This window comes from Lissotriton vulgaris, chromosome 6 (assembly GCF_964263255.1).
Source record: "Lissotriton vulgaris chromosome 6, aLisVul1.2, whole genome shotgun sequence".
In the NCBI taxonomy this organism is placed as follows: domain Eukaryota; kingdom Metazoa; phylum Chordata; class Amphibia; order Caudata; family Salamandridae; genus Lissotriton; species Lissotriton vulgaris.
Genome location: NC_141694.1, coordinates 1,713,233,685 through 1,713,260,933, shown reverse-complemented (window position 1 = coordinate 1,713,260,933; position 27,249 = coordinate 1,713,233,685). Strand labels below are relative to the sequence as shown.

The 27,249-nt window shown below is 48.1% G+C and overlaps 1 protein-coding gene across 4 annotated transcripts in view; it reads left to right on the top strand.

Annotated features, from left to right (window-relative positions):
• BPNT1 (3'(2'), 5'-bisphosphate nucleotidase 1) overlaps positions 1-27,249 on the top strand; it is a 238,623-nt gene that overhangs the window by 34,964 nt on the left and 176,410 nt on the right. For 3 of the 4 annotated variants that reach the window (XM_086927922.1, XM_086927923.1, XM_086927920.1), the window contains exon 2: positions 26,545-26,669. In XM_086927922.1, the coding sequence (XP_086784048.1) occupies positions 26,553-26,669 (117 nt within the window). In that variant the 5' untranslated portion in view covers positions 26,545-26,552. Of the gene's footprint in view, positions 1-18,457; positions 18,609-26,544; positions 26,670-27,249 lie in introns of those variants that run through there. The other variant, XM_086927921.1, reaches the window with a different exon arrangement.

The following is a 27,249-nucleotide window of genomic DNA, read 5'->3' as shown; positions in this document are numbered from 1 at the left end:
GAACTGATGTTGCTCTGATAGCAGCAGTCGCTGGGCCTCTCTTATCTTTAAGTGCTCAGTGCTGCATTAAAGAGTTGACCGTCTGCAGAATCCTCATTCGAAGCTGCCTGTTCAGGTTATTGAGAAGTCACAGGCTCTGGTTTTCTGTGCCTTTTCAAGATGGTACAGCACTCGCCTGGACGGACTCATGTATCCAGACCATCCCGGAACACACATGGAGCCAGGGCTGGTGAAGAATGCCCAGACCACGGGAATCTCTGCCTGGGGGCTAGGGCTTGGGAGGCAGTGTGAGCGCGATCTCCTCCACAGTAGAGCAGCACGGAGAGGGCCCAAAATTATGTTGAAATTCTAGTCAGTGCTTTAATAAACAAGCAATGTAAATGCAATAGGTCTCGGATTTATTTGAGTTTGAGCTAATGGCATTATAAATGGCAATGTCTTTTAGCCATATGTTATGGAGTGTATGCATGCGGTGTGTAGTGGAATTATGTGGGTTCGATTGGAATTGTAGCAATGGTGGCATGCTGCGCTTTAGATGAATATGTTTAAAAGTAAAGTGCACCATACTGCGATTGCTACAATAGTTAATTGTGGATGCGTTAACAATTGATGTGTGCACTGATGGCTGGTGGTTTGTGTGCCTGTAGAAATTGTGCACTGATGGCTGGTGGTGTGTGTGCTTGGTGGAAGCGTGCACTGCCAGCTGGAGGAGTGTGTGCCTGGTGGAAGCGTGCACTCACGGCTGGTGTTGTGAGTGCCTGGTGAAAGTGTGCACTGATGGCTGGTGGTGTGTGTGTTTGGTGAAAGTGTGCACTGACTTCTGGTGTTTGTGCCCGGTGAAAGTGTGCACTGACAGCTGGTGGTTTTTGTGCCCGGTGAAAGCGCGCACTGACGGCTGGTGGTGAGTGTGTGGTGGTGAGTGTGTGGTGGTGAGTGTGTGGTGGTGAGTGTGTGGTGTGTGTGTGTGTGGTCTTGTGTGTGGTCTTGTGTGTGTGTGTGTGTGTGGTGGAATTAATTTGAGTGTTCGTTCCTTGCCCTTACACACTCACACACTGCTCACCCTACACACTCACACAATGTTCACCATGCACACACTCGCACAATGTTCACCATGCACACACACACACACACTGCTCACCCTGCACTCACACTCTGTTAACCCTTCACACTCTGTTCACCCTGCACACTCACACTCTGTTCACCCTGCACACTCACACACTGTTCACCCTGCACACTCACACACTGTTCACCCTGCACACTCACACACTGTTCACCCTGCACACTCACACACTGTTCACCCTGCACACTCACACACTGTTCACCCTGCACACTCACACTGTTCACCCTGCACACTCACACACTGTTCACCCTGCACACTCACACACTGTTCACCCTGCACACTCACACACTGTTCACCCTGCACACTCACACTGTTCACCCTGCACACTCACACACTGCTCACCCTGCACTCACACACTGCTCGCCCTGCACACTCACATAAAGTTCATCCTGCACACTTGCACACTGTTCACCCTGCACACTCGCACACTGTTCACCCTGCACACTCGCACACTGCAGTCACTGTCCCTCTGCAGTCATTCTGCAGTCACTCTCACTCTGCACTCACTCTGCAGTCACTCTCACTCTGCACTCACTCTGCACTCACTCTGTACTCACTCTGCACTCACTCACTCTGCACACACTCTCACTCTGCACTCACTTACTCTGCAGTCACTCTGCACTCACTCTGCAGTCACTTTCACTCTGCAGTCACTTTCACTCTGGAGTCACTTTCACTCTGGAGTCACTTTCACTCTGGAGTCACTTTCACTCTGGAGTCACTTTCACTCTGGAGTCACTTTCACTCTGGAGTCACTTTCACTCTGGAGTCACTTTCACTCTGCAGTCACTCTCAATCTGCACACTCCAAACTCACTCTCACTCTGCACTCACTCTGCACTCACTCTCACTCTGCACTCACTCTGTACTCACTCTCACTCTGCACTCACTCTGCACACACTCTCACTCTTCACTCACTCTTACTCTGCAGTCACTCACTCTTCAGTCACTCCCACTCTTCAGTCACTCTCACTCTGCGCTCACTCTGCACTCGCACTCACTCTGCTCTCACTCTGCTCTCACTCTGCATTCACTCTGCACTCACACTCTGCAGTCACTCTCACTCTGAACTCACTCTCACTCTGCACTCACTCTGCACTCACTCTGCACTCACTCTGCACTCACTCTGCACTCACTCTCACTCACTCTACTCTCACTCTGCACTCACACTCTTCACTCACACTCTTCACTCACACTCTTCACTCACACTCTTCACTCACACTCTGCACTCACACTCTGCACTCACACTCTGCACTCACACTCTGCACTCACACTCTGCACTCACACTCTGCACTCACACTCTGCACTCACACTCTGCACTCACACTCTGCACTCACACTGCACTCACACTCACTCTGCACTCACACTCACTCTGCACTCACACTCACTCTGCACTCACACTCACTCTGCACTCACACTCACTCTGCACTCACACTCACTCTGCACTCACACTCACTCTGCACTCACACTCACTCTGACCTCACTCTGCACTTACACTCACTCTGCACTCACTCTGCACTCACTCTGCACTCACTCTGCACTCACTCTGAACTCACTCTCACTCTGCACTCACTCTGCACTCACTCTGCACTCACTCTGCACTCACTCTCACTCACTCTACTCTCACTCTGCACTCACACTCTTCACTCACACTCTTCACTCACACTCTTCACTCACACTCTGCACTCACACTCTGCACTCACACTCTGCACTCACACTCTGCACTCACACTCTGCACTCACACTCTGCACTCACACTCTGCACCTGCACTCGCACTGCACTCACACTGCACTCACACTCACTCTGCACTCACACTCACTCTGCACTCACACTCACTCTGCACTCACACTCACTCTGCACTCACACTCACTCTGCACTCACACTCACTCTGCACTCACACTCACTCTGCACTCACACTCACTCTGCACTCACACTCACTCTGACCTCACTCTGCACTTACACTCACTCTGCACTCACTCTGCTCTCACTCTGCACTCACTGACTGCACTCAAGTCAAGTCAAGTCAAGTCAAGAGATTTATATAGCGCGCTACATACCCATAGGGTCTCAAGGCGCTTGGAGAAGGGTGGGGAATTACTTGTCGAATATCCAAGTTTTAAGTTGCTTTCTGAATTCTAGGTGGTTCTGAGTAAGGCGAAGGTGAGTGGGAAGTGAGTTCCAGGTTTTAGCTGCCAGGTAGGAGAAGGATCTACCTCCCATGGTGGTTTTGTTGATGCGAGGTACAGTGGCAAGGGCTTGGTTGGAGGATCGTAGCTGGCGGGAGGGGGTGTAGAAGGACAGTCGTGAGTTGAGGCATTCGGGTCCAAGTTCGTAAAGTGCTTTGTGTGCGTGGGTTAGGAGGCGGAAAGTAATCCTCTTATTTACGGGGAGCCAGTGGAGGTTTTTCAGGTGGCCAGAGATGTGTTCTTTACGCGGGATGTCTAGTATGAGCCTGGCTGAAGCGTTCTGGATGCGTTGGAGTTTTTTCTGGAGTTTTGCGGTGGTACCGGCATATAGGGTGTTTCCGTAGTCCAGGCGGCTCGTGACCAGTGCGTGGGTGACCGTTTTTCTAGTTTCGGTGGGGATCCAGCGGAAGATGTTTTTGAGCATGCGAAGAATGTTGAAGCAAGATGATGAAACGGCGTTGACTTGTCTGGTCATCGATAGTGAGGAGTCCAGGATGACGCCCAGGTTCCGTGCGTGGTCCGTCGGGATGGGTGCTTTTCCAAGGGCCTCTGGCCACCAAGAGTCATCCCAGGCGGAGGGGGAGGAGCCTAAGATGAGGACTTCTGTTTTGTCTGAGTTCTGTTTCAGGCGGCTGTGCTTCATCCACTCGGCTACTTCTTTCATTCCTTCGTGTAAGTTGGTTTTGGCAGTGTTAGGGTCTTTGGTGAGTGAGAGGATCAGTTGAGTGTCATCAGCGTAGGAGATGATGTTTAGGTTGTGTTGGCGAACGATGGCCGTAAGGGGGCTCATGTATACGTTGAAGAGGGTGGGGCTGAGTGACGATCCTTGTGGCACGCCGCAGATGACTTCAGTGGCCTCTGATTTGAATGGTGGGAGGCGGACTTTCTGGGTTCTTCCGGTGAGGAACGAGGTGATCCATTCCAGTGCTTTTCCTTGGATTCCGACGTTTCTGAAGCGCTGTAAGAGGGTGCAATGACAGACTGTGTCGAAGGCAGCGGAGAGGTCGAGGAGGATGAGGGCGACTGTGTCTCCATTGTCCAGTAGAGTTCTGATGTCGTCTGTTGCTGCGATGAGGGCGGTTTCAGTGCTGTGTTTGGCTCGGAAGCCGGACTGTGAGGAGTCGAGGGATTTGTTGGTTTCGAGGAAGGTGGCGAGCTGGTTGTTGATAGCTTTCTCGATGACTTTGGCCGGGAATGGGAGAAGCGAGATGGGGCGGTAGTTTTTGAGTTCGGTGGGGTCAGCTGTGGGTTTTTTCAGAAGGGCGCTGAGTTCTGCGTGTTTCCAGCTTTCCGGGAAGGTGGCGGAGTTGAGGGAGCAGTTGATGACATCACCGAGGTGTGGTGCTATGATGGAGTCTGCTTTGTTGAAGATGTGGTGAGGGCATGGGTCAGTTGGGGATCCTGAGTGGATGGAGTTCATCAGGCGGATGGTGTCCTCAGTGGAGATTGGGTTCCAGTCATTAAGGATGTTCAAGGGGGGTGAAGGTCCTGCAGAAGGATGGGTGGGTTGGTCTCCAGGTCGGTTGTCGAAGCTGTTGTGGATGTCTGCGATTTTGTTGTGGAAGAATGAAGCTAGGGAGTTGCAGAGGGTTTGAGAGGGGGTGATGTCGTTGGAATTGGCTGATGGGTTGGTAAATTCTTTGACGATGTTGAATAATTCCTTGCTGTTGTGGGCGTTGTTATCTAGTCGGTCTTTGAATGCGGCTTTCTTGGCAGATCGGATTAGTTGGTGGTGTATGCGGGTGGCGTTTTTGAAGGCGTCTCTGGTGTTGGTGTTTGGGTTTTTTTTCCAGGCCTTCTCAAGGGAGCGGCAGAGTTTCTTGGATTTCTTAAGATCATCGTTGAACCACACTCACTCTGCACTCACTCAGACTCTGCACTCACTCTGACTCTACACTCACTCTGCAGTCACACTCACTCTGCACTAACTCTCACTCTGCACTAACTCTCACTCTGCACTAACTCTCACTCTGCACTAACTCTCACTCTGCACTAACTCTCACTCTGCACTAACTCTCACTCTGCACTAACTCTCACTCTGCACTAACTCTCACTCTGCACTAACTCTCACTCTGCACTAGCTCTCACTCTGCACTAGCTCTCACTCTGCACTAGCTCTCACTCTGCACTCGCTCTCACTCTGCACTCACTCTGCACTCGCTCTCACTCTGCACTCACTCTCACTCTGCACTCACTCCGCACTAACTGCACTCACACTCACTCTGCACTCACACTCACTGCACTCACTGCACTCACTTTCACTCTGCACTCACACTCTGCACTCACTCTCACTGCACTCACTACACTCACACTCTGCACCTGCACTCACTCTGCACTCACTCTGCACTCACTCTGCAGTCACACTCACTCTACACTCACTCTGCACGCACTCTCATTCTGCACTCACTCTGCACTCACTCTGCACTCACACTCTGCACTCACTCTACGCTCACTCGCCCTTGTCAACAAATAACTCAATGGATCCGGGGGTGTGACGTGGAGCGTGAGTGGAGGAGGGAGGTTGCACTTTAAGCTGGGGCGGGGGCACTCACTCTGCACCCGCACTCACTCTCATTCTGCACTCACTCTTCACTCACACTGCATTCACTCTGCACTCTGCATTCACTCTGCACTCTGCATTCACTCTGCACTCTGCATTCACTCTGCACTCACTCTGCATTCACTCTGCACTCACACTCTGCACTCACACTCTGCTCTCACTCTCACTCTGCACTCACACTCTACACTCCCTCTGCACTCCCTCTGCACTCACACTCTGCACTCACACTCTGCACTCACACTCTGCACTCACACTCTGCACTCACACTCTGCACTCACACTCTGCACTCACTTGCCCTTGTCAACAAATAACTCCATGGGTCCGGGAGTGTGACGTGGAGCGTGAGTGGAGGAGGGAGGTTGCACTTTAAACTGGGGCGGGGGGCAAGCACTAGAAGGGTGTTTCACACCTGTGAGGACTCCGTACTGGCAGTGGGTCGGTTACATCACAGGAAAGGGGAATTTCTGGGCATTCACTACACATTCTCAAGTGGAGTCCTGTCCTTCCTGGTTACGTCACCAAAGATGGCACGCACCAATTCAATGCAAAACATGCAGTGCAATTCTAAGAGCTTCCGTTTCTGATCTGACATCCCAAATTTCAAGAACAATAAAGTTTACATGGCAAATCAACAGGTATTTTTTAACTGTTTCTAAAATTGAGAAATAATTAACAATTTGCGTTGTTAAGAGTCCTTTCCTTCAAATAACTCAAAATGTATTTATTCTTAGACATTGGTTATCCTTGGACAGGACAGTCCCATCCGATGGATGGCACCTACATGTAATTATTTCGTAACGCACGCTATCTGACAAGCACGCACATTCAATAGTGTTGGACTATTGGGTTTTAAAATGCACTATGTCCTCCAAAATTCACAGTAGGTTTATTGGGAGAAGGAGAATGTGAGTGTTGGGGGAGGGGACATAATGCCTAGCGAAAGTCGTGTTTAAGTCGTATCAGTTCTGGCTACAACTTTTACCCCAGTATGCTGTAAAACACTTTGTTTCTACACAAAATGTACCAAACGTCTTGGGATAACGTTCCAGACACTCTTTTTGGATTGGTATTTAAGCCATATCAATTGTACTCAGTTACTAGCTCATTGTGCTAAAAAATGCACCATTTTAAGAACTACCAAACTGCTTACCTCTGCAAACGGGGAGCTGCATGGTTCATGGATAAGCTTGAGTACAGACCCCAGTGGCTAGACATAGAATTAAATCTGATTAATGATATCCCACTCCCAGCAATCATGATTATGGAGGTCTCCATGTGAGAACACTCTAAGTATATCATACTTAACACTAAACACGCTCTAGCAGGTCTCGACACACTATCAATACAAAAATCGTTGCTTCAAATACATTGGTGATTTGGCACAATAAAAAATAATTATACTGGAAGACTGGTCTCAAAAAGGCAGCAACTTCATCTAGGTCCTCTATGAGAATACTTCTCCCATTCCATTCTCTGTCCTCAAAAGAGCGAGAACACAAACTGATGTAGACTTTTATAGCTTTCTGAAACTTAAGATACAGATTTCTAAACTGGCTACTAACCCTTCGCACCCCTCACTCTGACTAAATTGTTTAACACCGGTCACATGGTCTCAAGTATCTACAAGTCCTTACTCCCTGAGCCCCGCAAGGCCCACAAGTCTAATGAGGAAAAATGGGATTTTGAACTGAACAGTTGCTAGAAATGGAATCCCCACCTGGCTGAGGGTCGCACCCCAGTCCAGTAGGAACCCCACTCCCACGTACAGGAAGGGAGGGGCCCTTCCCAAAATGACGCCTGCTCCCCTTGGGAGGATGGTAGCGAGGGCAGGCAGGTTTATTCTCTTTAGTTAGCGGGCCAAGTATTTCGGATTACACGTAGTAGTCGAGGAGACCCACGCCAAAATAGACATGACACAGAGCTCTAGTAAAAATATAGGCTTCTTTATATAACTCTCTCAGTAGGTGAATAACCATACAATCTGCACAGTACCTCCGATGAGGCCCTGATTCTAGTCTCAGGGTTCGGGGCGCACCAGCAGTGCGGCCTGGAGTAGGCTTCGTACTCCTGGTTCTGTCCTCAACGTTCGTGGCGCACCAGCAGTGCGGGCAGGAGTACACTGGGTACTCGGTGTGGAATTCTCACAGTTCGTGACGCCCTCAGCAGTGCAGGCAGGCGTGCGGAACGCACCCTATGTTGCTGCTGGTCAGTACAGGTGGAAGAGAAATAGAGGGAGAAGGAGGATAAACAAAACTAGGTCGGCCTCCAGTTACATGTAGCGAAAGATCAGGAACCCAGGGTGATGGATTCAGAGACCTAGTTTGTATGTGATGGTTACTGCATGATTTATGTCAGTGTTTACCAAAAGAAGAAAGACATTTTTTTTTCTAGAGTCCCCTCACTCACCGGGGTTTCCCCACGGTGACATGCTTCATGATTGGGGCCATCCCAGTTCTCTACGAAAAGGGGCTTGCTGCGACTAGCGAACTACGCAGGAGCACTATATTTGTGAAAAGACTATGTGTGGTGTGAAGTGATGTGATGGTGGAGTGGGTGTATGTGGATTAAAAATACCATGCTAGTGGGCCTCAACAAATTTTATTCTGCTCCTAGTTTGGTATATTAAAATGGGGGTGACACTGCTATTCAACCTGTAATGGGGTCAAATCAGTTTTCTATGGTCGACATGTTTCAAGCTCCCCAAGCTTTTCATCAGGACCATACAGGGTCTAGCCCTGTATATACCACTCCTATATTCAAATGAATAGGATTAGTGAGATTACTCTTTATGCGCTGTTAAATTTAAAGCATGCGTATTATACATACGATTTGTACCTTAACGATGTTTATGTATTGGTGCTTAATAGCACTTCATGGTCTCTGGCGGGGGCGGGATCACCTCATGGAAGCATTGTTCCTTATCGGCAAAACCGCTCGGCATTACCTACTCGTTCCCCTCCGGACCGCATATTGTCGACCATAGAACACTGATTTTACCCCATTACAGGTTGAATAGCAGTGTCACCCCCATTTTAATGCATGGTATTTTTAATCCACATACACCCACTCCACCATCACATCACTTCACACCACACATAGTCTTTTCACAAATATAGTGCTCCTGCGTAGTTCGCTAGTCGCAGCACGCCCCTTTTCGTAGAGAACTGGGATGGCCCCAATGATGAAGCATGTCACCGTGGGGAAACCCCGGTGAGTGAGGGGACTCTAGAAAGAAATTTTTCTTTCTTCTTTTGGTAAACACTGACATAAATCATGCAGTAACCATCACATACAAACTAGGTCTCTGAATCCATCACCCTGGGTTCCTGATCTTTCAGTACAGGTGGAAGACAGGCGTGAGCCGCGACAGTATCTGCCTGACTCGGGTCATGGTAATAGCTTGGAGCCGCGACAGCGTCCGCAGGGCTCGGGTGGTGGTGCAAGCTGAGAGCCGCGACAGCATCAGCAGGGCTCAGGTGAAGGCGAAGGCTTGGGGCCGCGACAGCGTCAGCTGGGCCCTTGTAGATAGCGAAGACTGGGAGCCGCGACAGTGTCAGCAGGGCTCGGGTGATGGCGAAGACTTGGGGCCGTGACAGCATCAGCAGGGCCCTTGTGGATAGCGAGGACTTGGAGCCACAACAGCGTCAGCAGGGCTCTTGTGGATAGCGAAGACTTGGAGCCGCGACAGCGTCAGCGGGCTCAAGTGATGGCGGAGACTTGAGGCCGTGACAGCGTCAGCAGGGCCCTTGTGGATAGCGAGGACTTGGAGCCGCGACAGCGTCAGCAGGGCCCTTGTGGATAGCGAGGACTTGAGCCGCGACAGCGTCAGCAGGGCCCTTGTGGATAGCGAAGACGAGGAGCCGCAACAGCGTCAGCAGGGCTCAGGTGATGGCGAAGACTTGGGGCCGCGTCAGCGTCAGCAGGGCCCTTGTGGATAACGAGGACTTGGAGCCACAACAGCGTCAGCAGGGCTCTTGTAGATAGCGAAGACTTGGAGCCGAGACAGCGTCAGCAGGGCTCGGATGATGGCGAAGGCTTGGGGCCGTGACAGCGCCAGCAGGGCCCTTGTGGATAGCAAGGACTTGGAGCCGCGACAGGGTCAGCAGGGCTCTTGTGGATAGCGAAGACTTGGAGCCGCGTCAGCAGGGCTCAGGTGATGGCGGAGACTTGGGGCCGTGACAGCGTCAGCAGGGCCCTTGTGGATAGCGAGGACTTGGAGCCGCGACAGCGTCAGCAGGGCCCTTGTGGATAGCGAAGACTGGGAGCCGCGACAGCGTCAGCAGGGCTCAGGTGATGGCAAAAACTTGGGGCTGCGACAGCGTCAGCAGGGCCCTTGTGGATAGTGAGGACTTGGAGCCGAGTCAGCAGGGCTTTTGTAGATAGCGAAGACTTGGAGCCGCGACAGCGTCAGCAGGGCTCAGGTGATGGTGAAGGCTTGGGGCCGCGACAGCGTCAGCAGGGCCCTTGTGGATAGCGAGGACTTGGAGCCGCGACAGCGTCAGCAGGCTCTTGTGAATAGCGAAGACTTGGAGCCGCGACAGCGTCAGCAGGGCTCAGGTGATAGCAAAGGCTTGGGGCCGCGACAGCGTCAGCAGGGCCCTTGTGGATAGCGAGGACTTGGAGCCGCGACAGCGTCAGCAGGGCTTTTGTGGATAGCGAAGACTTGGAGCTGTGACACCGTCAGCAGGGCTCAGATGGTAAGCACATCCGTCGTGCCTTAGGAGGGCTCCCGGGGGTACCTCTTCGGAGGTTACCCCAGCAGATCTGAGTCTCTAGTTCCAGTGTCCGTCTTTTATCCCTCAAAATGTCTTTGATCTCCTTTCATGTAGGCCAGGGGTTTCCCTCCCCTAAGCCCGTTTGGGGGTGGCCCCCGTCAGGGGTCTTGAAGCAGGAAGGCAGGGTCGTCAGCCGCTCAGCAGGAAGCGGCGCCGGCATTGTGGAGGATAGGAGGCAGCCCCGAAACTACTCCTCCCCTCTAATCAAAAGGGCAGACAGCAGATACCAGATGGCGGAGTTTCCCCAGGCCCTGTCACTGTCTCTAGACGGGGAATACACATCCTAGCAGTATCGTCCAGCAAGATTGCCTGGAGGAAGTCCTATTTCTAGACCTAGGAGGTGGAGAGCACTCTTCCTAAAGAGTGTATCACGTAATTCTGTTTTTAGGGGTATCAGTCTCATATTTTTCCTATGTTCCCTGGGTCAGATAAATAATAAGGGGAATGGATCGAAAAGCTACTAAACAAGATGGCTGCAAACCACTACGAGGTCATGCCACCCGCACCTGGGCAGGGCCAGGTCCAACAACAGTAAAGCAATTAAACTAGATTGGGAACAAGTCCATATGATGCCTTTTAAACACAACATATCCCCCATACTTTCTCAGACAAAATACATGATCATAAACAGGAGCTCCTCGACCCCAGCCAGACTCTATAGGCTTAAACTAACCCAGTCTCCACAATGTTGGAATTGCAACTCTCAACCAGGTGACTTACCACACATGCTTCTCTTTGTCCGCTATTAAAAAAAGCTTTTGGAACAAGGTCTTTGAACACATCTTCCAGACATTTAACATCTCCACAGTTAAAGAGATATTGTATACCTTAGTTGGTTTCCAGGACCCGGAACTAAAGGGGGATGATGACTGATTTCTGCTTGACTTAATGCTGACCTTGGCATGTAAAATAGTCCTGTGTATCTGGAAAAGTTTTCATAAAACTCCATACGAAAATTGTCCAGAATGGCTAACCTTTATGAGGGGCACAGATAATATCAGCCTACAAGTCTCCCCATGGAAACCAAAACACATTAAAATGTGGAAATCTTTTGACTCCGCCTCTACGGTTTTTAAACCCCTTTGAAATCCATATTGCTAGCTGGCTCACTAGAGCCAACAAGCCTCACAGCAAGGATTGAACTACGGCCATCGTACCAAACCGCCAATATGATGAAGAGTTACGGACTATGTACTATCAGTGTGAGTACCCCTTGAACCCGAGTTGGTTCCCTCTATTTTTTATTTACTTATGTGCTTATTTACCTATTTATTTATTTTAGGCTCTTTTCTTTTCTTTACTTTCTTTATACAGCTATAGGAGGATAAAAAATATGTCCTAGAGGTGTTCTACACTCTTGTTCACTGCTGATACTACCTAGAGATATCCAATGACCTGATGGTAACTTGTCGATATGAGGTAGCTCAACCATCTGTTTTGTTGTTTTTCTGCCTTCTCAAATATATCATTTGCAAGTGCCAATGCCAAATAGCATTATCAGAACAATTGCCTTCTATCCTTTCTGACTAATGACGAGAGCTTTATTGTGTGTTATTTCTTGTTTTGCCTTGTTTTCCTGGTATTGTTTTTGTAAAAATCAATCAAATACATTGAAATTAAAAAATGCACCATTCCCCGATGTTTACAAAAGTATGAGTGGGGAAGATCGCCTAACCCTTTTGTAAAGTAGTAGCTAACACAGTGTGCACTAGTAAAACAGAACACTAACCCTACTTACTAGCATAGAGTTATGCTGCTAACTCAGCAGGAATACATAAAGATATGTATCATCCCAAAAAATACTTTTTAGCCACATTGCAGTGTCCCTTGCTGAGATCTGACTCGATGCCCAAAAGCGTGTAAAGAAAATGCAAATGACACAATGGATTCCCCAAATAGAGATCAAATAACTCTTACTATGTGTAAAATTAGCAATTGTTTTTAATAACAGCATTTTTTTAAATGGTGACGGCATTGAACACTAGTTTGAAGACCTGCCAGCTCTTATGCAGGATATGCGATCTCCTGGATTTGTCCGACTTTTATGTTTGCTTAACAAAACACCTGCAATCTTCCATTGATATCCCTACAAACATACCTGTAATCCACCACCTGTTTGAAAGCCAGGAAAGGCTGCTAACCCACAGTAAACCAGGCAATGTCCCTGGTTTACCACCTGCACCGACCAAAAATAACGCTACAAGGGAACGCATTAGCCGGAAAAAAACATTAGAAAATCACTTAAAGTATATCTCGTAAAAGCTTGACAGCATCAGGACTCCTCTTAGGAGGTTCTCTGAGAATTCCCATATGAACAGTAACACTTTATAGCCTGCCAGGTAAACGCAGCCTGCCGCCAGCAACAATGTACACCAGCACCAACTTGATGGCACATGCTTTTCAGGTTGTGTGCAGATCCTCACTTGCTAGTGACCCGCCACCCTCTAGTTCTTGGAGAGACTCTGTCAATTTCAGGCATTCCACAGTGCAATACATGACTCTTCAGGCGTTCCACAGTGCAATACGTGGAAATTCGGGCGTTCCACAGTGCAATACATAGCACTTTAGGCATTCCGCAGTGCAATACGTGACACTTCAGGCGTTCCACAGTGCAATACATGGCACTTTAGGCATGTCGCATTGCAATACGTGGCACGTCAGGCGTTCTGCAGTGCAATACGTGGCACGTCAGGCGTTCTGCAGTGCAATACGTGGCACTTCAGGCATTCTGCAGTGCAATACATGGCACTTCAGGCGTTCTGCAGTGCAGTAGGTGGCACTTCAGGCGTTCTGCAGCGCAGTAGGTGGCACTTCAGGCGTTCTGCAGCGCAGTACGTGGCACTTCAGGCATTCTGCAGTGCAATACGTGGTACGTCAGGCTTCTGCAGTGCAATACGTTGCACTTCAGGCATTCTGCAGTGCAATACATGGCACTTCAGGCGTTCTGCAGTGCAGTACGTGGCACTTCAGGCGTTCTGCAGTGCAGTACGTGGCACTTCAGGCATTCTGCAGTGCAGTACGTGCAGCAGTACGTGGCACTTCAGGTGTTCTGCAGTGCAGTACGTGGCACTTCAGGGGTTCCGCATTGCAATACGTGGCACGTCAGGCGTTCTGCAGTGCAATACGTGGCACTTCAGGCATTCTGCAGTGCAATACATGGCACTTCAGGTGTTCTGCAGTGCAGTAGGTGGCACTTCAGGCGTTCTGCAGCGCAGTACGTGGCACTTCAGGCGTTCTGCAGTGCAGTACGTGGCACTTCAGGCGTTCTGCAGTGCAATACGTGGCACTTCAGGCGTTCTGCAGTGCAATACGTGGCACTTCAGGCGTTATGCAGTGCAATACGTGGCACTTCAGGCGTTATGCAGTGCAGTACGTGGCACTTCAGGCGTTATGCAGTGCAATATGTGGCACTTCAGGCGTTATGCAGTGCAATACGTGGCACTTCAGGCGTTATGCAGTGCAATACGTGGCACTTCAGCCGTTCTGCAGTGCAGTACGTGGCACTTCAGGCGTTCTGCAGTGCAGTACGTGGCACTTCAGGCGTTCTGCAGTGCAGTACGTGGCACTTCAGGCGTTCTGCAGTGCAGTACGTGGCACTTCATGCATTTCGGAAGTGCAGTACGTGGCACTTCAGGCATTCTGTAGTGCAGTACGTGGCACTTCAGGCATTCTGTAGTGCAGTACGTGGCACTTCAGGCATTCTGTAGTGCAGTACGTGGCACTTCAGGCATTCTGTAGTGCAGTACGTGGCACTTCAGGCGTTCTGCTGTGCAGTATGTGGCACTTCATTCATTCTGTAGTGCAGTACGTGGCACTTCAGGCTTTCTGCAGTGCATTATGTGGCACTTCAGGCGTTCTGCAGTGCAGTACGTGGCACTTCAGGCTTTCTGCAGTGCATTATGTGGCACTTCAGGCGTTCAGCGGTACAGTACGTGGCACTTCAGGCATTCTGCAGTGCAGTACGTGGCACTTCAGGTGTTCGACAGGTGGATGCGTATGACTAGCACTTTCATGCTAGCTACCAGCAATTTAAATACACAAATTTCTAAATGACGATGTAGGACTGAATAATGGTAGTTGTGGTTTGCAAGGGCGAAACTGCCTCGCCTTTTGTCCAGCTATGGGTGGTGACTATGCCAGTGTCACCTTAAGGATTTTTGGGGCCCTAGCAAGACCTATTTTGGGGCCCCCTATTTGTAACAACTTTGAATTTTATTATCAATAATTGAAGTCTGCATGATGTCAAACACATTTTCAGAAACAGCTGAAATATGTCTTGCTAAAAATTGTTAACATTACTCTGGGCAAAGAGGGACGGTGTCAAAAATAGATTTAGGCAGAGAGGAGGGTGGCTGAGTTATAGAAATAGACAGAGGTGAGCTAGAGCGAAAGAATGTTTACTTTTCCGGGGGGCCCTGGGCAATTGCCCTCTTTGCCCATACCTTAAAACGTCTCTGGTGTAAGGACATTTCTAATGGAGTCACCGAGGGTACCTCCAGTACAGAACAATGTCATAGTCAGCTGTGTCCCATGCAATTCCTGGTTGACTGAAATAAATTAACATTTTTAAATAAGTTAAGTTCTCTAGCAAAACATGAGTGCTCTAAAGGAAAACAAAGAAGAACTCTTTAGCAGACCGCCAGCACAACACGCAGCAAGTTGAAGGAGTTCTCCAACCCTGCAGCCACCGCGAAGCACATTGTCCCCTCCCAAGAACTGTGACGCACCCTGGTGGACTTCCTCCATGACAAGATCTCAGCCATCTACGAGAATGTAAACCCCAAACCTGCTACCGCCAACATCAGCCTACTCACACACACAAACCATAAACACCTGCTCACCCGTTGGGACCCTCTCACAATTAAAGCCACAATCTTCTTCATGAACTCTATACACTCTGGAGCACCCACAAAGCCATGTCCCCATCACATCTTAAACCTCTGGAGCAAGGCAATTGACCACGAGCTCAAGAAAGTCCTGAGCACCACCATCACTGTGACCTCCTTCCCTGAGAACTGGAAACACGATGAAGTGAGGTACCCCCTGAAGAAACCATCCGCTGACCCATCAGATCTGAAGAACTACTGGCCCATCTCCCTGCTTCCCTTTCCGGAGAAGTTTCTCGAAAAGGCAATCAACCAGCAACTCACCGAACACCTGGAACACTACAACCTCCTGGACCCCTCTGAATCCGGATTCTGAGCCAACCACAGCATCGAGACAGCCCTGATCGCAGCCACAGACAACATCAGGGCCCTTCCTGACTACAGCGAAATAGCAGCCTTCCTCCTCCTGGAACGGTCAGCCACCTTCAACACCGTATCCCACCACATCTTAGTCAACAGACTCCACCAAAACAGAATCTAGGGAGAGGCCCTCAAATGGATCGCCTCATACCTCACTGGAAAAACCCAGAGAACCCATCTTCCACCATTCACCTAAGAAAATCACTTGTGGTGTCCCACAAGGATCATCCCTCAGCCCTACCATCATCAACACATACATGACCCCCCCTGGCCAACACAGTCAAATCACACAGACTCCGCATCATCTGCTATGCTGACAACACTTAGCTTATCCTCTCGCTGTCAGAAGACCCCTGCACCACCAAAGCCAACTTCTACAGAAGAATGATGAACATCGCTGACTGGATGAAGGACAATTGACTCAAGCTCAACATGGACAAGAAGGAAGTCCTCCTCTTTGGGAAAACACCTCGCCATGGAACGACACTTTGTGGCCTGCTGAACTCAGTCCTTCCCCCGCCCGACAGACCACGCCAGCAATATCTTGGATAGCAAGTAGATTATGACAGTTATCTATACAGAAAAGGGTAAATCCAGTCTTGTATGCCTGTTTCCACACCCTATGCATTCTTAATAATATTTTCAGGTAGCTCCCAATCAACACCAGAAGGACCGCCACACAGGCCCTGGTCAGTAGCAGGCTGGACTACAGGAACACTTTCTACGTAAGAATCACTTCATGCCTCCTAAAGAGACTACAAACAATACAAAACTCGGTGGCAAGACTCGTTCTCGACCTCCCAAGACGGACTCGCATCACCCTCGCCTCAAGAAGCTACACTGACTCCCGATCCACAAGAGATGCAAGTTCAAGATGCTGACCCATGCATACAAAAAAGCCCTGCACATTGCACATCGTAGGACCAGCCTACATCAGCAGATGACTGACCTTACACAAACCAACCAGACTCCTGCGATCTTCCTTTCTCTTCTTCGCATACCCCCCCGCCCTCCTACCCCCGAGCCCCCCTCACCCCCAGATCTGCCAAGCCATCAGCAACGGATGCTCCGTCTCTCACCTGGAGACCAAAGCCCTGGAACGACCTTCCCCTGCACCATAGGAATGCTGCATCTCTAAGGGAATTCTGGAAAAGGCTCAATACCTGACTGTTTGAATGAAGAGATCACCACAAAGCAGATACCATTACCAACCCCAGCGCCTTGAGAACCTCAGGGGTGAATTGCTGTGCTTTATAAATACTGATTGATTGATTAATTGGTTGATTGATCGCTTGCATAGGAACTTGTTCTATGATGCACATTTCCTAAAATCTGTTGTCCCTCAGTACTAAGTCCAGTAGGCCTGCCCGCGTCCTGTGCTGGGCTGAACGCTTATGTCCGATTTAACCAGACGCATCCATGGGATGCGGGACGAATACCAGGACACAGAAATGCGAATAATGTGAAAGATTGATGTAGCTATAAAATAGTTGGGGACCTTGAACAATTGAGTATTGTATTGTATTGTAATTGCATTTATATAGCGCTTACTACCCCTGACGAGGCGTCAAAGTGCTTTTTCGGCGAGTAGCACGCTACTCCGGGACCCATTGAGGATTAGTGTTGAATTAGTATAGTGAAACATGCAAGTACATTTTAAGTGGTGGATAGGTTAGTCAGTTATTTCGATTTTGAATGATAGCAGAAGGATCGAGTAGTACAAAGGTTTGTATTTATATAGCGCTTGTTGACGCACGCTATTCAGGAAGCCTACAAATGATTAGTGGTGAATTAATATGGTGAAATAGGAAGTAATTTCAGTGGTGAATATTAGTCCGTTACTTGGAGTGAGAAGGATAGCGGAGGGATAAAAGGGGAAGAAAGATTTGCATTCATATAGGAGAGATATTAGCAGTCCCTCACTTTGAAGTGGGGCGGGGCTGCCGCTGCACACAAAGTTCGAAAACCTCTGTTGTGACGGGTGGCAGACGACTTTTCCATAGTTTGCCTCTTCTATATGCCTGGTGGTAACCCTGGGTGTAATGCGTGCCCTTCTCACCAAACGGAGAACATTAAAAGACGGCGCTGGACCCCAATACTGCTCGTGTCTCTCCCCTCCCGCCACAAGGAAGCCCATTGCAGAGTTCTGTGCAGACTTGGCAGGTGTGAATAGATTTACCTCGGCATATCTTAACTCCATCAGGGCGTGCTGTCTAATCACACATTTAAAGTACAAACACTGGCCGAAATGTGGTTTATTGGAGTCGGGTACAAGCCGGGAGAGCTTCTGTTTCAGGCCAGCCACACAGTCCACGTTTATCGGCCATCCTAAGCAGCAAGTGCGTGGAGGGGTAGTTGGGCCAACAGCCCACGCCCAAAGATATGGCCCAGACGTGAACTTCGATAGCAGTGATTTCACGTGTTCAGCGCTCAGCATTTCACCACCTCCTGCAAATAGAAAGGTGCGTTTTTATCTCGTAACCGCATTGCGTAGAAAATATGCTTTTGACAGATAAAGTGCCAGTGCACACTTTATCCAGACATTATCTAGATTAAAACTACCCATCAGCCATAGCGAGACTGAACAGTCACCGAGAGTTGTCACCTTTTTAAGCCGGGCTACGTTTGTGCAAGTTCACTCCGTGTAAAACCATCCGAAGGCGACCTTTTGTTTCTGAGGCAAAGATCCATCCGGATATATTATAATATATTTTTTTATGAGGTGAGGTGAATATTTTACCAGGATAAGGTTGAGTGTTGGTTTGGTGTCTTTTTATTTATTAAGTCCTATTTACCTTTGTGTAAACTAATTATTTTGAAGTAAAGTCTGTTTTGATCAAACATGGCTGAAGATGTATTACTGCTGACGTTTTTTCTAACCTTTATTGTTGTCAGATCTCGGTGTAAGCGTTTGTACTGGCTGGTTAATATATGAAACCTTTTGCTGGCTGACCTGAACCGCATCTCCAAAGAGCAGGGGACAAAGTGTGCGGCTCTGGAATCTTGAAGAAAGGTTGACCTCTCTGTGACCTTTAACTGGGTCTGTGGCTTGCGGACTTCTCATGCAGCCCAAAGGCTAGCAAGAGACCCCACCTAGCCTCTGCCTCCTTCAGAGGGGGTCGTTCAGCAGCTCAGTGGAAACTACTGCTGAGCAATGGCAGGGTAGAAATTCACTGAGTACAGCACCCTCTCCCCAGGGCCAGCTCGAGAGCTCTGCCTTACCCCAGGGGGCACAAGAACGTGCACAGGGGGGCGGCGGGGCTCACCACCCAAGCACATAACGTGCCTGTACAACTATGCGGTGGCGAACTTATTTCTGATATGCTTCACACTTTCAGAAAGGGCACAATTGTAACGCACATATCGACAATGCAAGTTTGAAATTTCACTGATTTTTGGGTTAATCTTCTAACACATTAACAGTGAATATATTACTTTTTTATTTTTACAGTAGCTGTCAGCATTTATACTTGTGCTTTTGTCGAAGTAATTCAATGTGGTCTATTTACCGGAATATGGCCCCCATCTCTCTAGATCCTCAAGAGAGGTTGGAGGATTTTGGTCTGAGATCAAGAGATACGTTCTCCGAGATGGTGTGTAGCTATTTGCAGTTTTCCCTTGGACTTTACATATGATTCCAGACTGGGCTGTACGCTCAAGCATAAGCCCTGGAGTAGTATTGATCCATTTACTTGTAAAAAACTGGGAGGGCTCCAGCACACTTTCATGATTAGGGTGGACGCATCCTGCATGTCGTAACAACAACACAATTTTAGGGAGATTGAGGCAGCACATAGAAGGACACAATTGCATCAGAAAACCCGAGTATGAGGCTATATGAGACTGGAGAATGGCTCTGTCCTTCCAATGGCATGAATAAAGGTAAGATCTAATTTTTCAGTGTTTTGTTGAGTACCGTTTTATTTACCTCATTGAGCTTTCTGTCACAATGGTGACGCAATCTATTGGGAAGCCTGATTAAACATCTTTCAGGCGGCCCTGGAAAAAGCTCAAATTGGAGGACTTCCATCGTCTCCTGATCACCACACCTCTGGCTCACACGGATGACGTTGCAACTGGGTATACCATCTTTTGCGCTTGGATTGTTAAAGTCCTTGACGTATTAATCCCAGCTGGCTGGAGCAGGAATCGACATTCTCAGCCTAATCCCTGGTACACGGAGGCACTCAGGTGTATTAAAGCTACCTGCCGACAAGCCGAAAGAGCATGGAGGAAGTATTATGATAAAGACCTGAAAGTATGCTACCTGGCCAAGGTAAAGACATACCACAGAGCTGTCTGCCGGGCCCGAGCTGATTACTATGCACGGGAGTTCCAGGCGAGCTCTAATCCGTCCAAACTGGTTTTCAAAGTCTTGAAGGAGCTCACAGTAAACAGACTTCCTATTACGGAGATCTGTTCCCTTGCCCACTGTGAGTCGTTAGCCAGCTTCTTTGTGGAAAAAGTAAATGCCATCTACCGCTCTTTTCCCAAAGCTGACCCTGACAGTACGACCTTGACATTGCGTACTTCTCAGTGCTTGGCCTCTCTCTCTATACCATCGGAGCAGGAGTTTAATCTCCTAGCGGCCAAGGTCAAGTCTAGCTCACCGGATGACCCTTTGAGACCTGCCCAATTTATGGACTCGGCGTCCTTTTGCCTTCCTCCTATCTTCCATCTGGTGGAGCAATCCCTTACCATCGGTTCAGTTCCACCTAGTTGGAAGGCTGCCTGCGTCATGCCCATCATAAAGAAGCCTGGATTGGATCCGTTGAAGCCGGAGAGTTATCGACCCATCTCCCTACTTCCCTGGGTGGCAAAAATTACAGAGGCCCATGTGAATAACATCTTAACAAACCATCTGGAATCTGCACATCTTCTAGATCCTACACAGAATGGTTTTAGATCTGGACATAGTACAGAGACGGCACTTCTATTTATGGTTGAACATCTCCGCTCTGTACTAGATGCAGGTCAAACGGCGGCACTGGTCCTCTTGGACCTTAGTGCCGCCTTTGACACTGTATCTCACACCATTCTTATTCGAAGGCTTGGTGAGGCCGGTATTTCAGGCAGGGCGTTGGATTGGTTTCAATTGTTCCTTTTGGAACGATCCTTTCAGGTTGTAGTGCCACCGTTCAGATCCAAGCCCCATGCCATCACTCAAGGAGTCCCGCAGGGCTCGGCGTTGAGCCCCACTCTCTTCAACCTCTACGTTCAACCTTTGGCGGAGGTTGCGAAGAGTTGGGGGTCTCATTATGGTATCATACGCCGATGATACCCAGTTGGCGGTGGCTCTTAACGGGGACTCTGACCAACTGGCATCGAAGTTTGCGGATGGTTTGAGGGCCGTTGCTAGTTGGCTTACGTCCAATTGTTTACAACTCAACGCCCTCAAAACTGAGGTGATGGTGCTGGGGAAACATCCTGATCTGTGGGGTGCTAGCTGGTGGCCTAAGGAGCTGGGACCCCCCCAAAACCTGTCTCCGAACTCAAAAATCTTGGCGTCTGGTTGGATTCCAAACTAACCTTCTCGTTCCACACTAAGAAGGTGGCATCCATGTGCTTCGGCATTTTGCGTGGCTTGAGGCCTATCCTCAATTTTTTTGATGCCCCCACCCGCCAGATGGTGATCCAAGCTAGCGTACTATCGAGGCTCGATTACGCGAGCTCACTGTTCTTGGGCGCCAACCAGGCGGAAGTCTTGTGACTTCAAAGGGTGCAGAATGCGGCAGCTAGGGCCCTGGTGGGCCTGCCATGCTTCTGCTCAGCCCGTAGCACAATTTTCAATCTGCACTGGCTACCAGTAATCAGGCGCATAGAGTTCAAGGCCCTCTGCTTTGCGTTCAAAATTCTTAAATCTAACACCCCTATCATCCTTCAGCACCTTTTGTCCTCGTACACCCCTTCGCGCAGCCTTCGTTCTGCTGGCCAAAATCTGGCACTTGTCCCCCGATTTCAAAAATGTAGATTGGGTGGCCGATCGTTTACGGTCTTGGCCTCTAAACTATGGAACGTACTTCCTGCCTACATTCGCTCTTTGGATGACCTTCTTGCTTTCAGGAAAGCTGTCAAAACCTATTTCTTTCCTCTGTCTTATTAACCACTCCCTACTTTTCTGTGTTATTAGTTATGTTACCTTTTCCAGTTACAGCGCCGGGACGCCCCTTAGCTGGGGCAGCTGTGCGCTTAAAAAATCCAAATAACATAACATAACATACTCGTGCTTTGAGAGTCCTCCTATCGCCTTCCTGGTGACTCTCACCTCTCCCTCCTGCTCTTTTTCATGCCTCCGATTGTTCGTGTGCCCACTTCCCAGCCTGTTCCCCCATGCGCTCATTACCCTCCACTCCTAATTCTACCATAAATCCTCTCCCATCTTGCTGCTACTCCCCCTTACTCTATCCCATGAGAACACTTAATGTCCTCTCCTGGTGACTAGACGGCTGTCTCGCAGGCGACTGGCAATCTTTCTTTCCACTCTGACCTCTCCTCTCATGTTGGCCCTCAACAAGTAAATGTATCCCGTGCCCAAGTCTCTTTTCATTACCCTTACTCTACTCCTCTCATATTTGTATGCCTCACCCGAACCGGTCCACACTCCTGTGGCAATCAAACCTCTTCTTTCTACCACACAAATGTCCTGACCCAACTGCTAAACACTCTCCTCCCTCATCCCCTTCACCTTTAGTATCTAGCCCTCCTGCTTGCACTTTCCCTACTAACTCTTGCTTGCCAAACTTCCACCCAATCCTAGGTCCCCATCTGGCCCTCCCTCTCTGCTCTTCTCTTGCCTCCGACCCTCGTTTCCTTTTCTAATGTCTTGTCATTCCTCCATAATTCCACCTGTTTAACTCTCAACTCTCCCCTTGCTACCTCAGTAGCCTTAACTTCGTCTCTAAGTTATTCTCTCCCCCTTTTCACTTGCTGCCCCTTATCTTTCCAGACATCTCTTTCCTCCTCAAAAAAACCTTCCAAAACCCACTTACATCCTTCTTTCTCCAACATTACTCCTCTAAAGCCTTTCGCATCTTACCAAAATCGATGCCTTATAGTGCTTTCTCTCATCCTGCTCCCTTTACTCCCTTTTCTCTTAAAGTCCCAGCACTTGTTTGTTTTTTGTACTTGTATAGCGCACAGCTACCCACAGTGGGTTTCCCGGCGCTTGTACGAATACCGCAAGGGAACCCTTCCTGGCTTTCCCTGTGAAGTGTCCACTCCTGGGCACCCCCAAGGTGAAGCCAGGCATCCTAGCGCTGTTGGGGCCGTTGTGGAGATTAAGCAAGCTATTGCCCAGAGTTGCAGCGAGGGACCCATGACCAGAATAGGCACTGAGGCGAGAATATCCAGTCAGGGGAATTAATGAGCCCGAGACCCGCCGGGGCAGGAATCGAACCCTGGTCCCTGGCCAGAGCTCTGCATCGAGGTCTGCCTGCTCTAACCATTGAGCCACACTTCTCCACACTTTCCTCCCACATGCATCTCTCGCCTCATTTTGGGCACTTTAGTCTCCCGTATACTTCCCTAACACCTTCCATACGCACCAGCACTCCTCACCCATCGTTAAAAGGTCTGACATCTATGCAAACTCGCATCCATTTCTTCCTATCCTTTTCTCAGCATAATTCATTCACCAGTTTTTCTCTTGATCCTTCAATCCCTCAATCTTTACCATCCATACCTTTTACGCCTGCTAACCTTTTTGCAGCCTACATATTCAACCCTACCCTACTGACTATATCTCCTGCTAACCCAGACTGCTCGCTACTTTACCAACTTGAGAAGAAAGGACTCTCTCGCTCTCGATCAATATGATAAACATCTCCAAACTGATCCAAGACTCAAAACAGTCATTCTCGTTGTCACTGAAACCCGATTAGGAGACTCTTTTCATCTGTACCTCATGAGCTAATGCCTCTGGTTATTGAATCCTGATATGAAAGCACCAGACGAAGGCCACAAGGAACTACTTTGTTTTTAAAGAATAATTACAAACTACTAATGTTCAAGGTGTTCCCATGATAAATTGAGAATCATTCCTTGTTATTTGCTCCCATGTAATTAGTGTGCAGTTCTTCTGCTCTGCAGTCCACTGCCAAACAGCCGAACTAGTCTGGATGTCTTTTTACACAAGCTCATTTTCTACATATTGGGCCATGTGAACATCTGGTCCAACTAACCTCTGCCACAGCTACAAACGATTGTGCCAAATTTGGAGGCTTCAACCGTCACTTGGTTCGTAGTAGGACTGACATACACCTTCTTTGCCCTGTTTGACCTCATCACAGTAACAGTTTATCTGTTGTCTAGCGCGAAAGCCATCTGATCTCTTTTATCACCCATCTCTTCACAAGGAGCTTAACAACATTGAGTTTAGCGATCTGCAGACAGTAAAACAGACTCAGCCTCACTGTGCTCAACTCAGCAAACTCCCTCAGGATCAAACAACAGACATGAAAAAGTTCTGTAGTTGGCTCTCCAAAACCTTCTGCATAAAGTTGGCTCTCCAAACCCTTCGGCATAATCATTCCTCTTACGACATACATGCGCTTAAACCATTTTCATAACACCCATTGGCTCATCAAATGGATGCAAAAAGATGGAAACAAAAATCACTCCTGTGTTCTGTGTCAAAGTAAGAAATATGTGAATATGCACAATAAATAATGTCCAGTCACTCAGTAGGAGACCTAAAGTCAATCAAGAATGCAAACAGGCTATATTTATTCCAAGCAGATTTCCTATGTCAAATACTCTTTGAAGGAACCTCATCAAATTCCTCAACCTGAGGTGCACCACTGTTGACATTCAGCAATCGCAGGCTTTCTTAAACCAAAACAAAAAAACTTAGTGGCATAAGTCAAGATGTTGGGATAACACAGATGGAACACAACTTCAGCCCAGGAAGACCAAGAATAAAAAGGCTATGCCAGCAACTGGTTCTGGACCCTGACCTCAGCCTTCTAATTATGTACCTGGGTCAAGACTGATAAACCTCTAGGCTCACTGTCAGATCCTGTCTGCCACTGACCCACAAGAACATCTTAGCCGCAGAGGTTGTCCCATCACTAGCTATAATTATTATCAAGAACTCATTATCATCAGAATCATCAGCCACCTTCTCCTCAGCCCCCAACATATCCTACCTACATCCAGTCAAATAATCTGGATCCATCAGACTGGGTCAGCTGTAGCCCAATCTTGATTGGTCCATTTTAGGAAAACTAACCAATGAGCAGCTTTCACTACTATCTATGATCTCCTGAAGAAAATCTCCTACTTTTAGAGTCACAAATTGGAATTTGCCTTTGCACTGAATCCTCTCTGATTTCTGTTTTAGGTAACCTCAAGACCACCATGGATGGAAATTAAGCAGCCACAATTGTAATTCTGGACATGTCCGCCGCATTCAGTACAGTAGTCCAACACATTCTCTTCTAGTGAGACTAGAAGAACTTGGCACCGTGGGCAGCATCCTTAAATGGGTCTCATCTACCGGTCTCTCAGGATCAGCATAATCTAATGCTCCCATTTACATTTCCACCTTTACACACAAATACTGGCGTACATCAGGTCTTAGTCATCTTACCTTTCCGGTTGAACCTCTGCCTCAGCCCATTACTGGACCGTATGATGTTCTGTAACCTAACATGCTACAACTTCTTCAAGTTTCAACGGAACCTTGACATATTGGGATTACCTACTAATGGGTGATGAGAAGTCACTTTAAATTTAAATAATCCAAAGCAAAGATTGTAACATATAAAGATTATTTTTGGGGCTGTTGTTTCTAGAGGGATGGTCACAACATCTAGAAGGTGAAAAAGAGCAGGTTCATTATTTGATGTTTGCACTAAACCTAAACTGCAGGAGATGCAGTGCCTGCCTTGAGATATCCAGAGTCGTTAAGTTATGAGTCTCCCAGGAGACCAACCACAACAGTGCATTTTAGATGCAGTTCCTGTTGTCATGTCAGTGTCGAATTCTGCTAAAACCGTGTCTCAGGAGCAATTCCTTTGATTTTCTAGCATTTAACAGGCAATTCCAGGGATTTCTTTCGGGCCCAGACTGCGTATGCTGAGAGCTTCAGCACAGCTTGATGCAGAGATCTGTTGTCTACCTCTCCCTTGTTACGCAGATATGGCTCCTCTGGCCACTGAATTTGCTCCTAGAAGCAAGCAATGTTCAGTTCATAGTTGTTGTCCTAATCTGTTACTGACACAGGAAATCTACCTCTACTTTCTCTGTTACTATTTTGGTCCTTCCAAGTAACTTTACTCTTGATTCCTAAATCTAGCAGCGTGCAGGGAATAGGTAGCTCCTTCTTATTTAAGCGTGTCCACCTCTCAAAATTCTGTCTTACCATTAGCAGGGTTATCACCACCTGTTTGAAGTTTCAGTGGACCTTTTACAGTTTACTTCCTTTTAGCATCTCTGCCTCTTTTCCAGCAGTCCGATAACCTCGCATCATTCTTGTTAAGCTCTGTAACCTCTAGCCCGGAGGTGATCCTGATTGCATAATGAGTGCATGATAAGAACATCCTGATCTAAACATTAAAGTTAACTAATAGATAGGTAATTTCCTTGTTTGACTTTCTTCAATCCTCATGCACATTCTTTTGATAATAATAATCCTGAAGTGTCCGTTTCCTTTTCAGCTCACACAATGGCCTGTGCATCTGTGCTGATGCGGGTGGTGGCATCTGCATACGCTGTGGCAGATAATGCTGGAAAGCTTGTCAGAAGTATTATGACTGCTGGAGACCTGGATGTAGTAGAGAAGGTACGCACAATGCCTGTTTGTTGCTGTATTTTTAACATTTAAAACTAGGACAGTGACTTAGGTGTTATTTCCTCTTTCACTAATGAACAATAGTGGGATATCTTTATTTTTTCTATGTAATCTTGTTAAGCTGTTGTAGCACCCTGATAATGGTGCGCAAATCTTGTTGACCCGACCAATCCACAATGCTCTGCTCTGCTCTTTATTATTTGCTACTCTAGAAGAGTATTTCATGTTTCTGTGCTTTAGTTATTACAAAAGACTCGTTGTCAGGAGACAAAGCACTAACAAGAAGGTTAATGGTAAAAAGAGACTAAATCATTTTAAGATCCTTTTGAGGTCACTCATGGTGTGAACTTTACACAAGTCTGTCAATGGGCCTTTTAATGACTGCACTACTGGGCAACAAACCTGACTTTAGGATTTTGTTTAAGTCTCAGTAGTGGCCATATTACCTAGAGCAATATCGTTTTGAGGTAACTAGAGATTTCTTGAGTGAACTTTACCTTGCTATCAAAGACCTTTTAACACAACCAGAGCTGCTTGATATTCTAATTCAGTCTGGCCGAGTCTGTCTTTG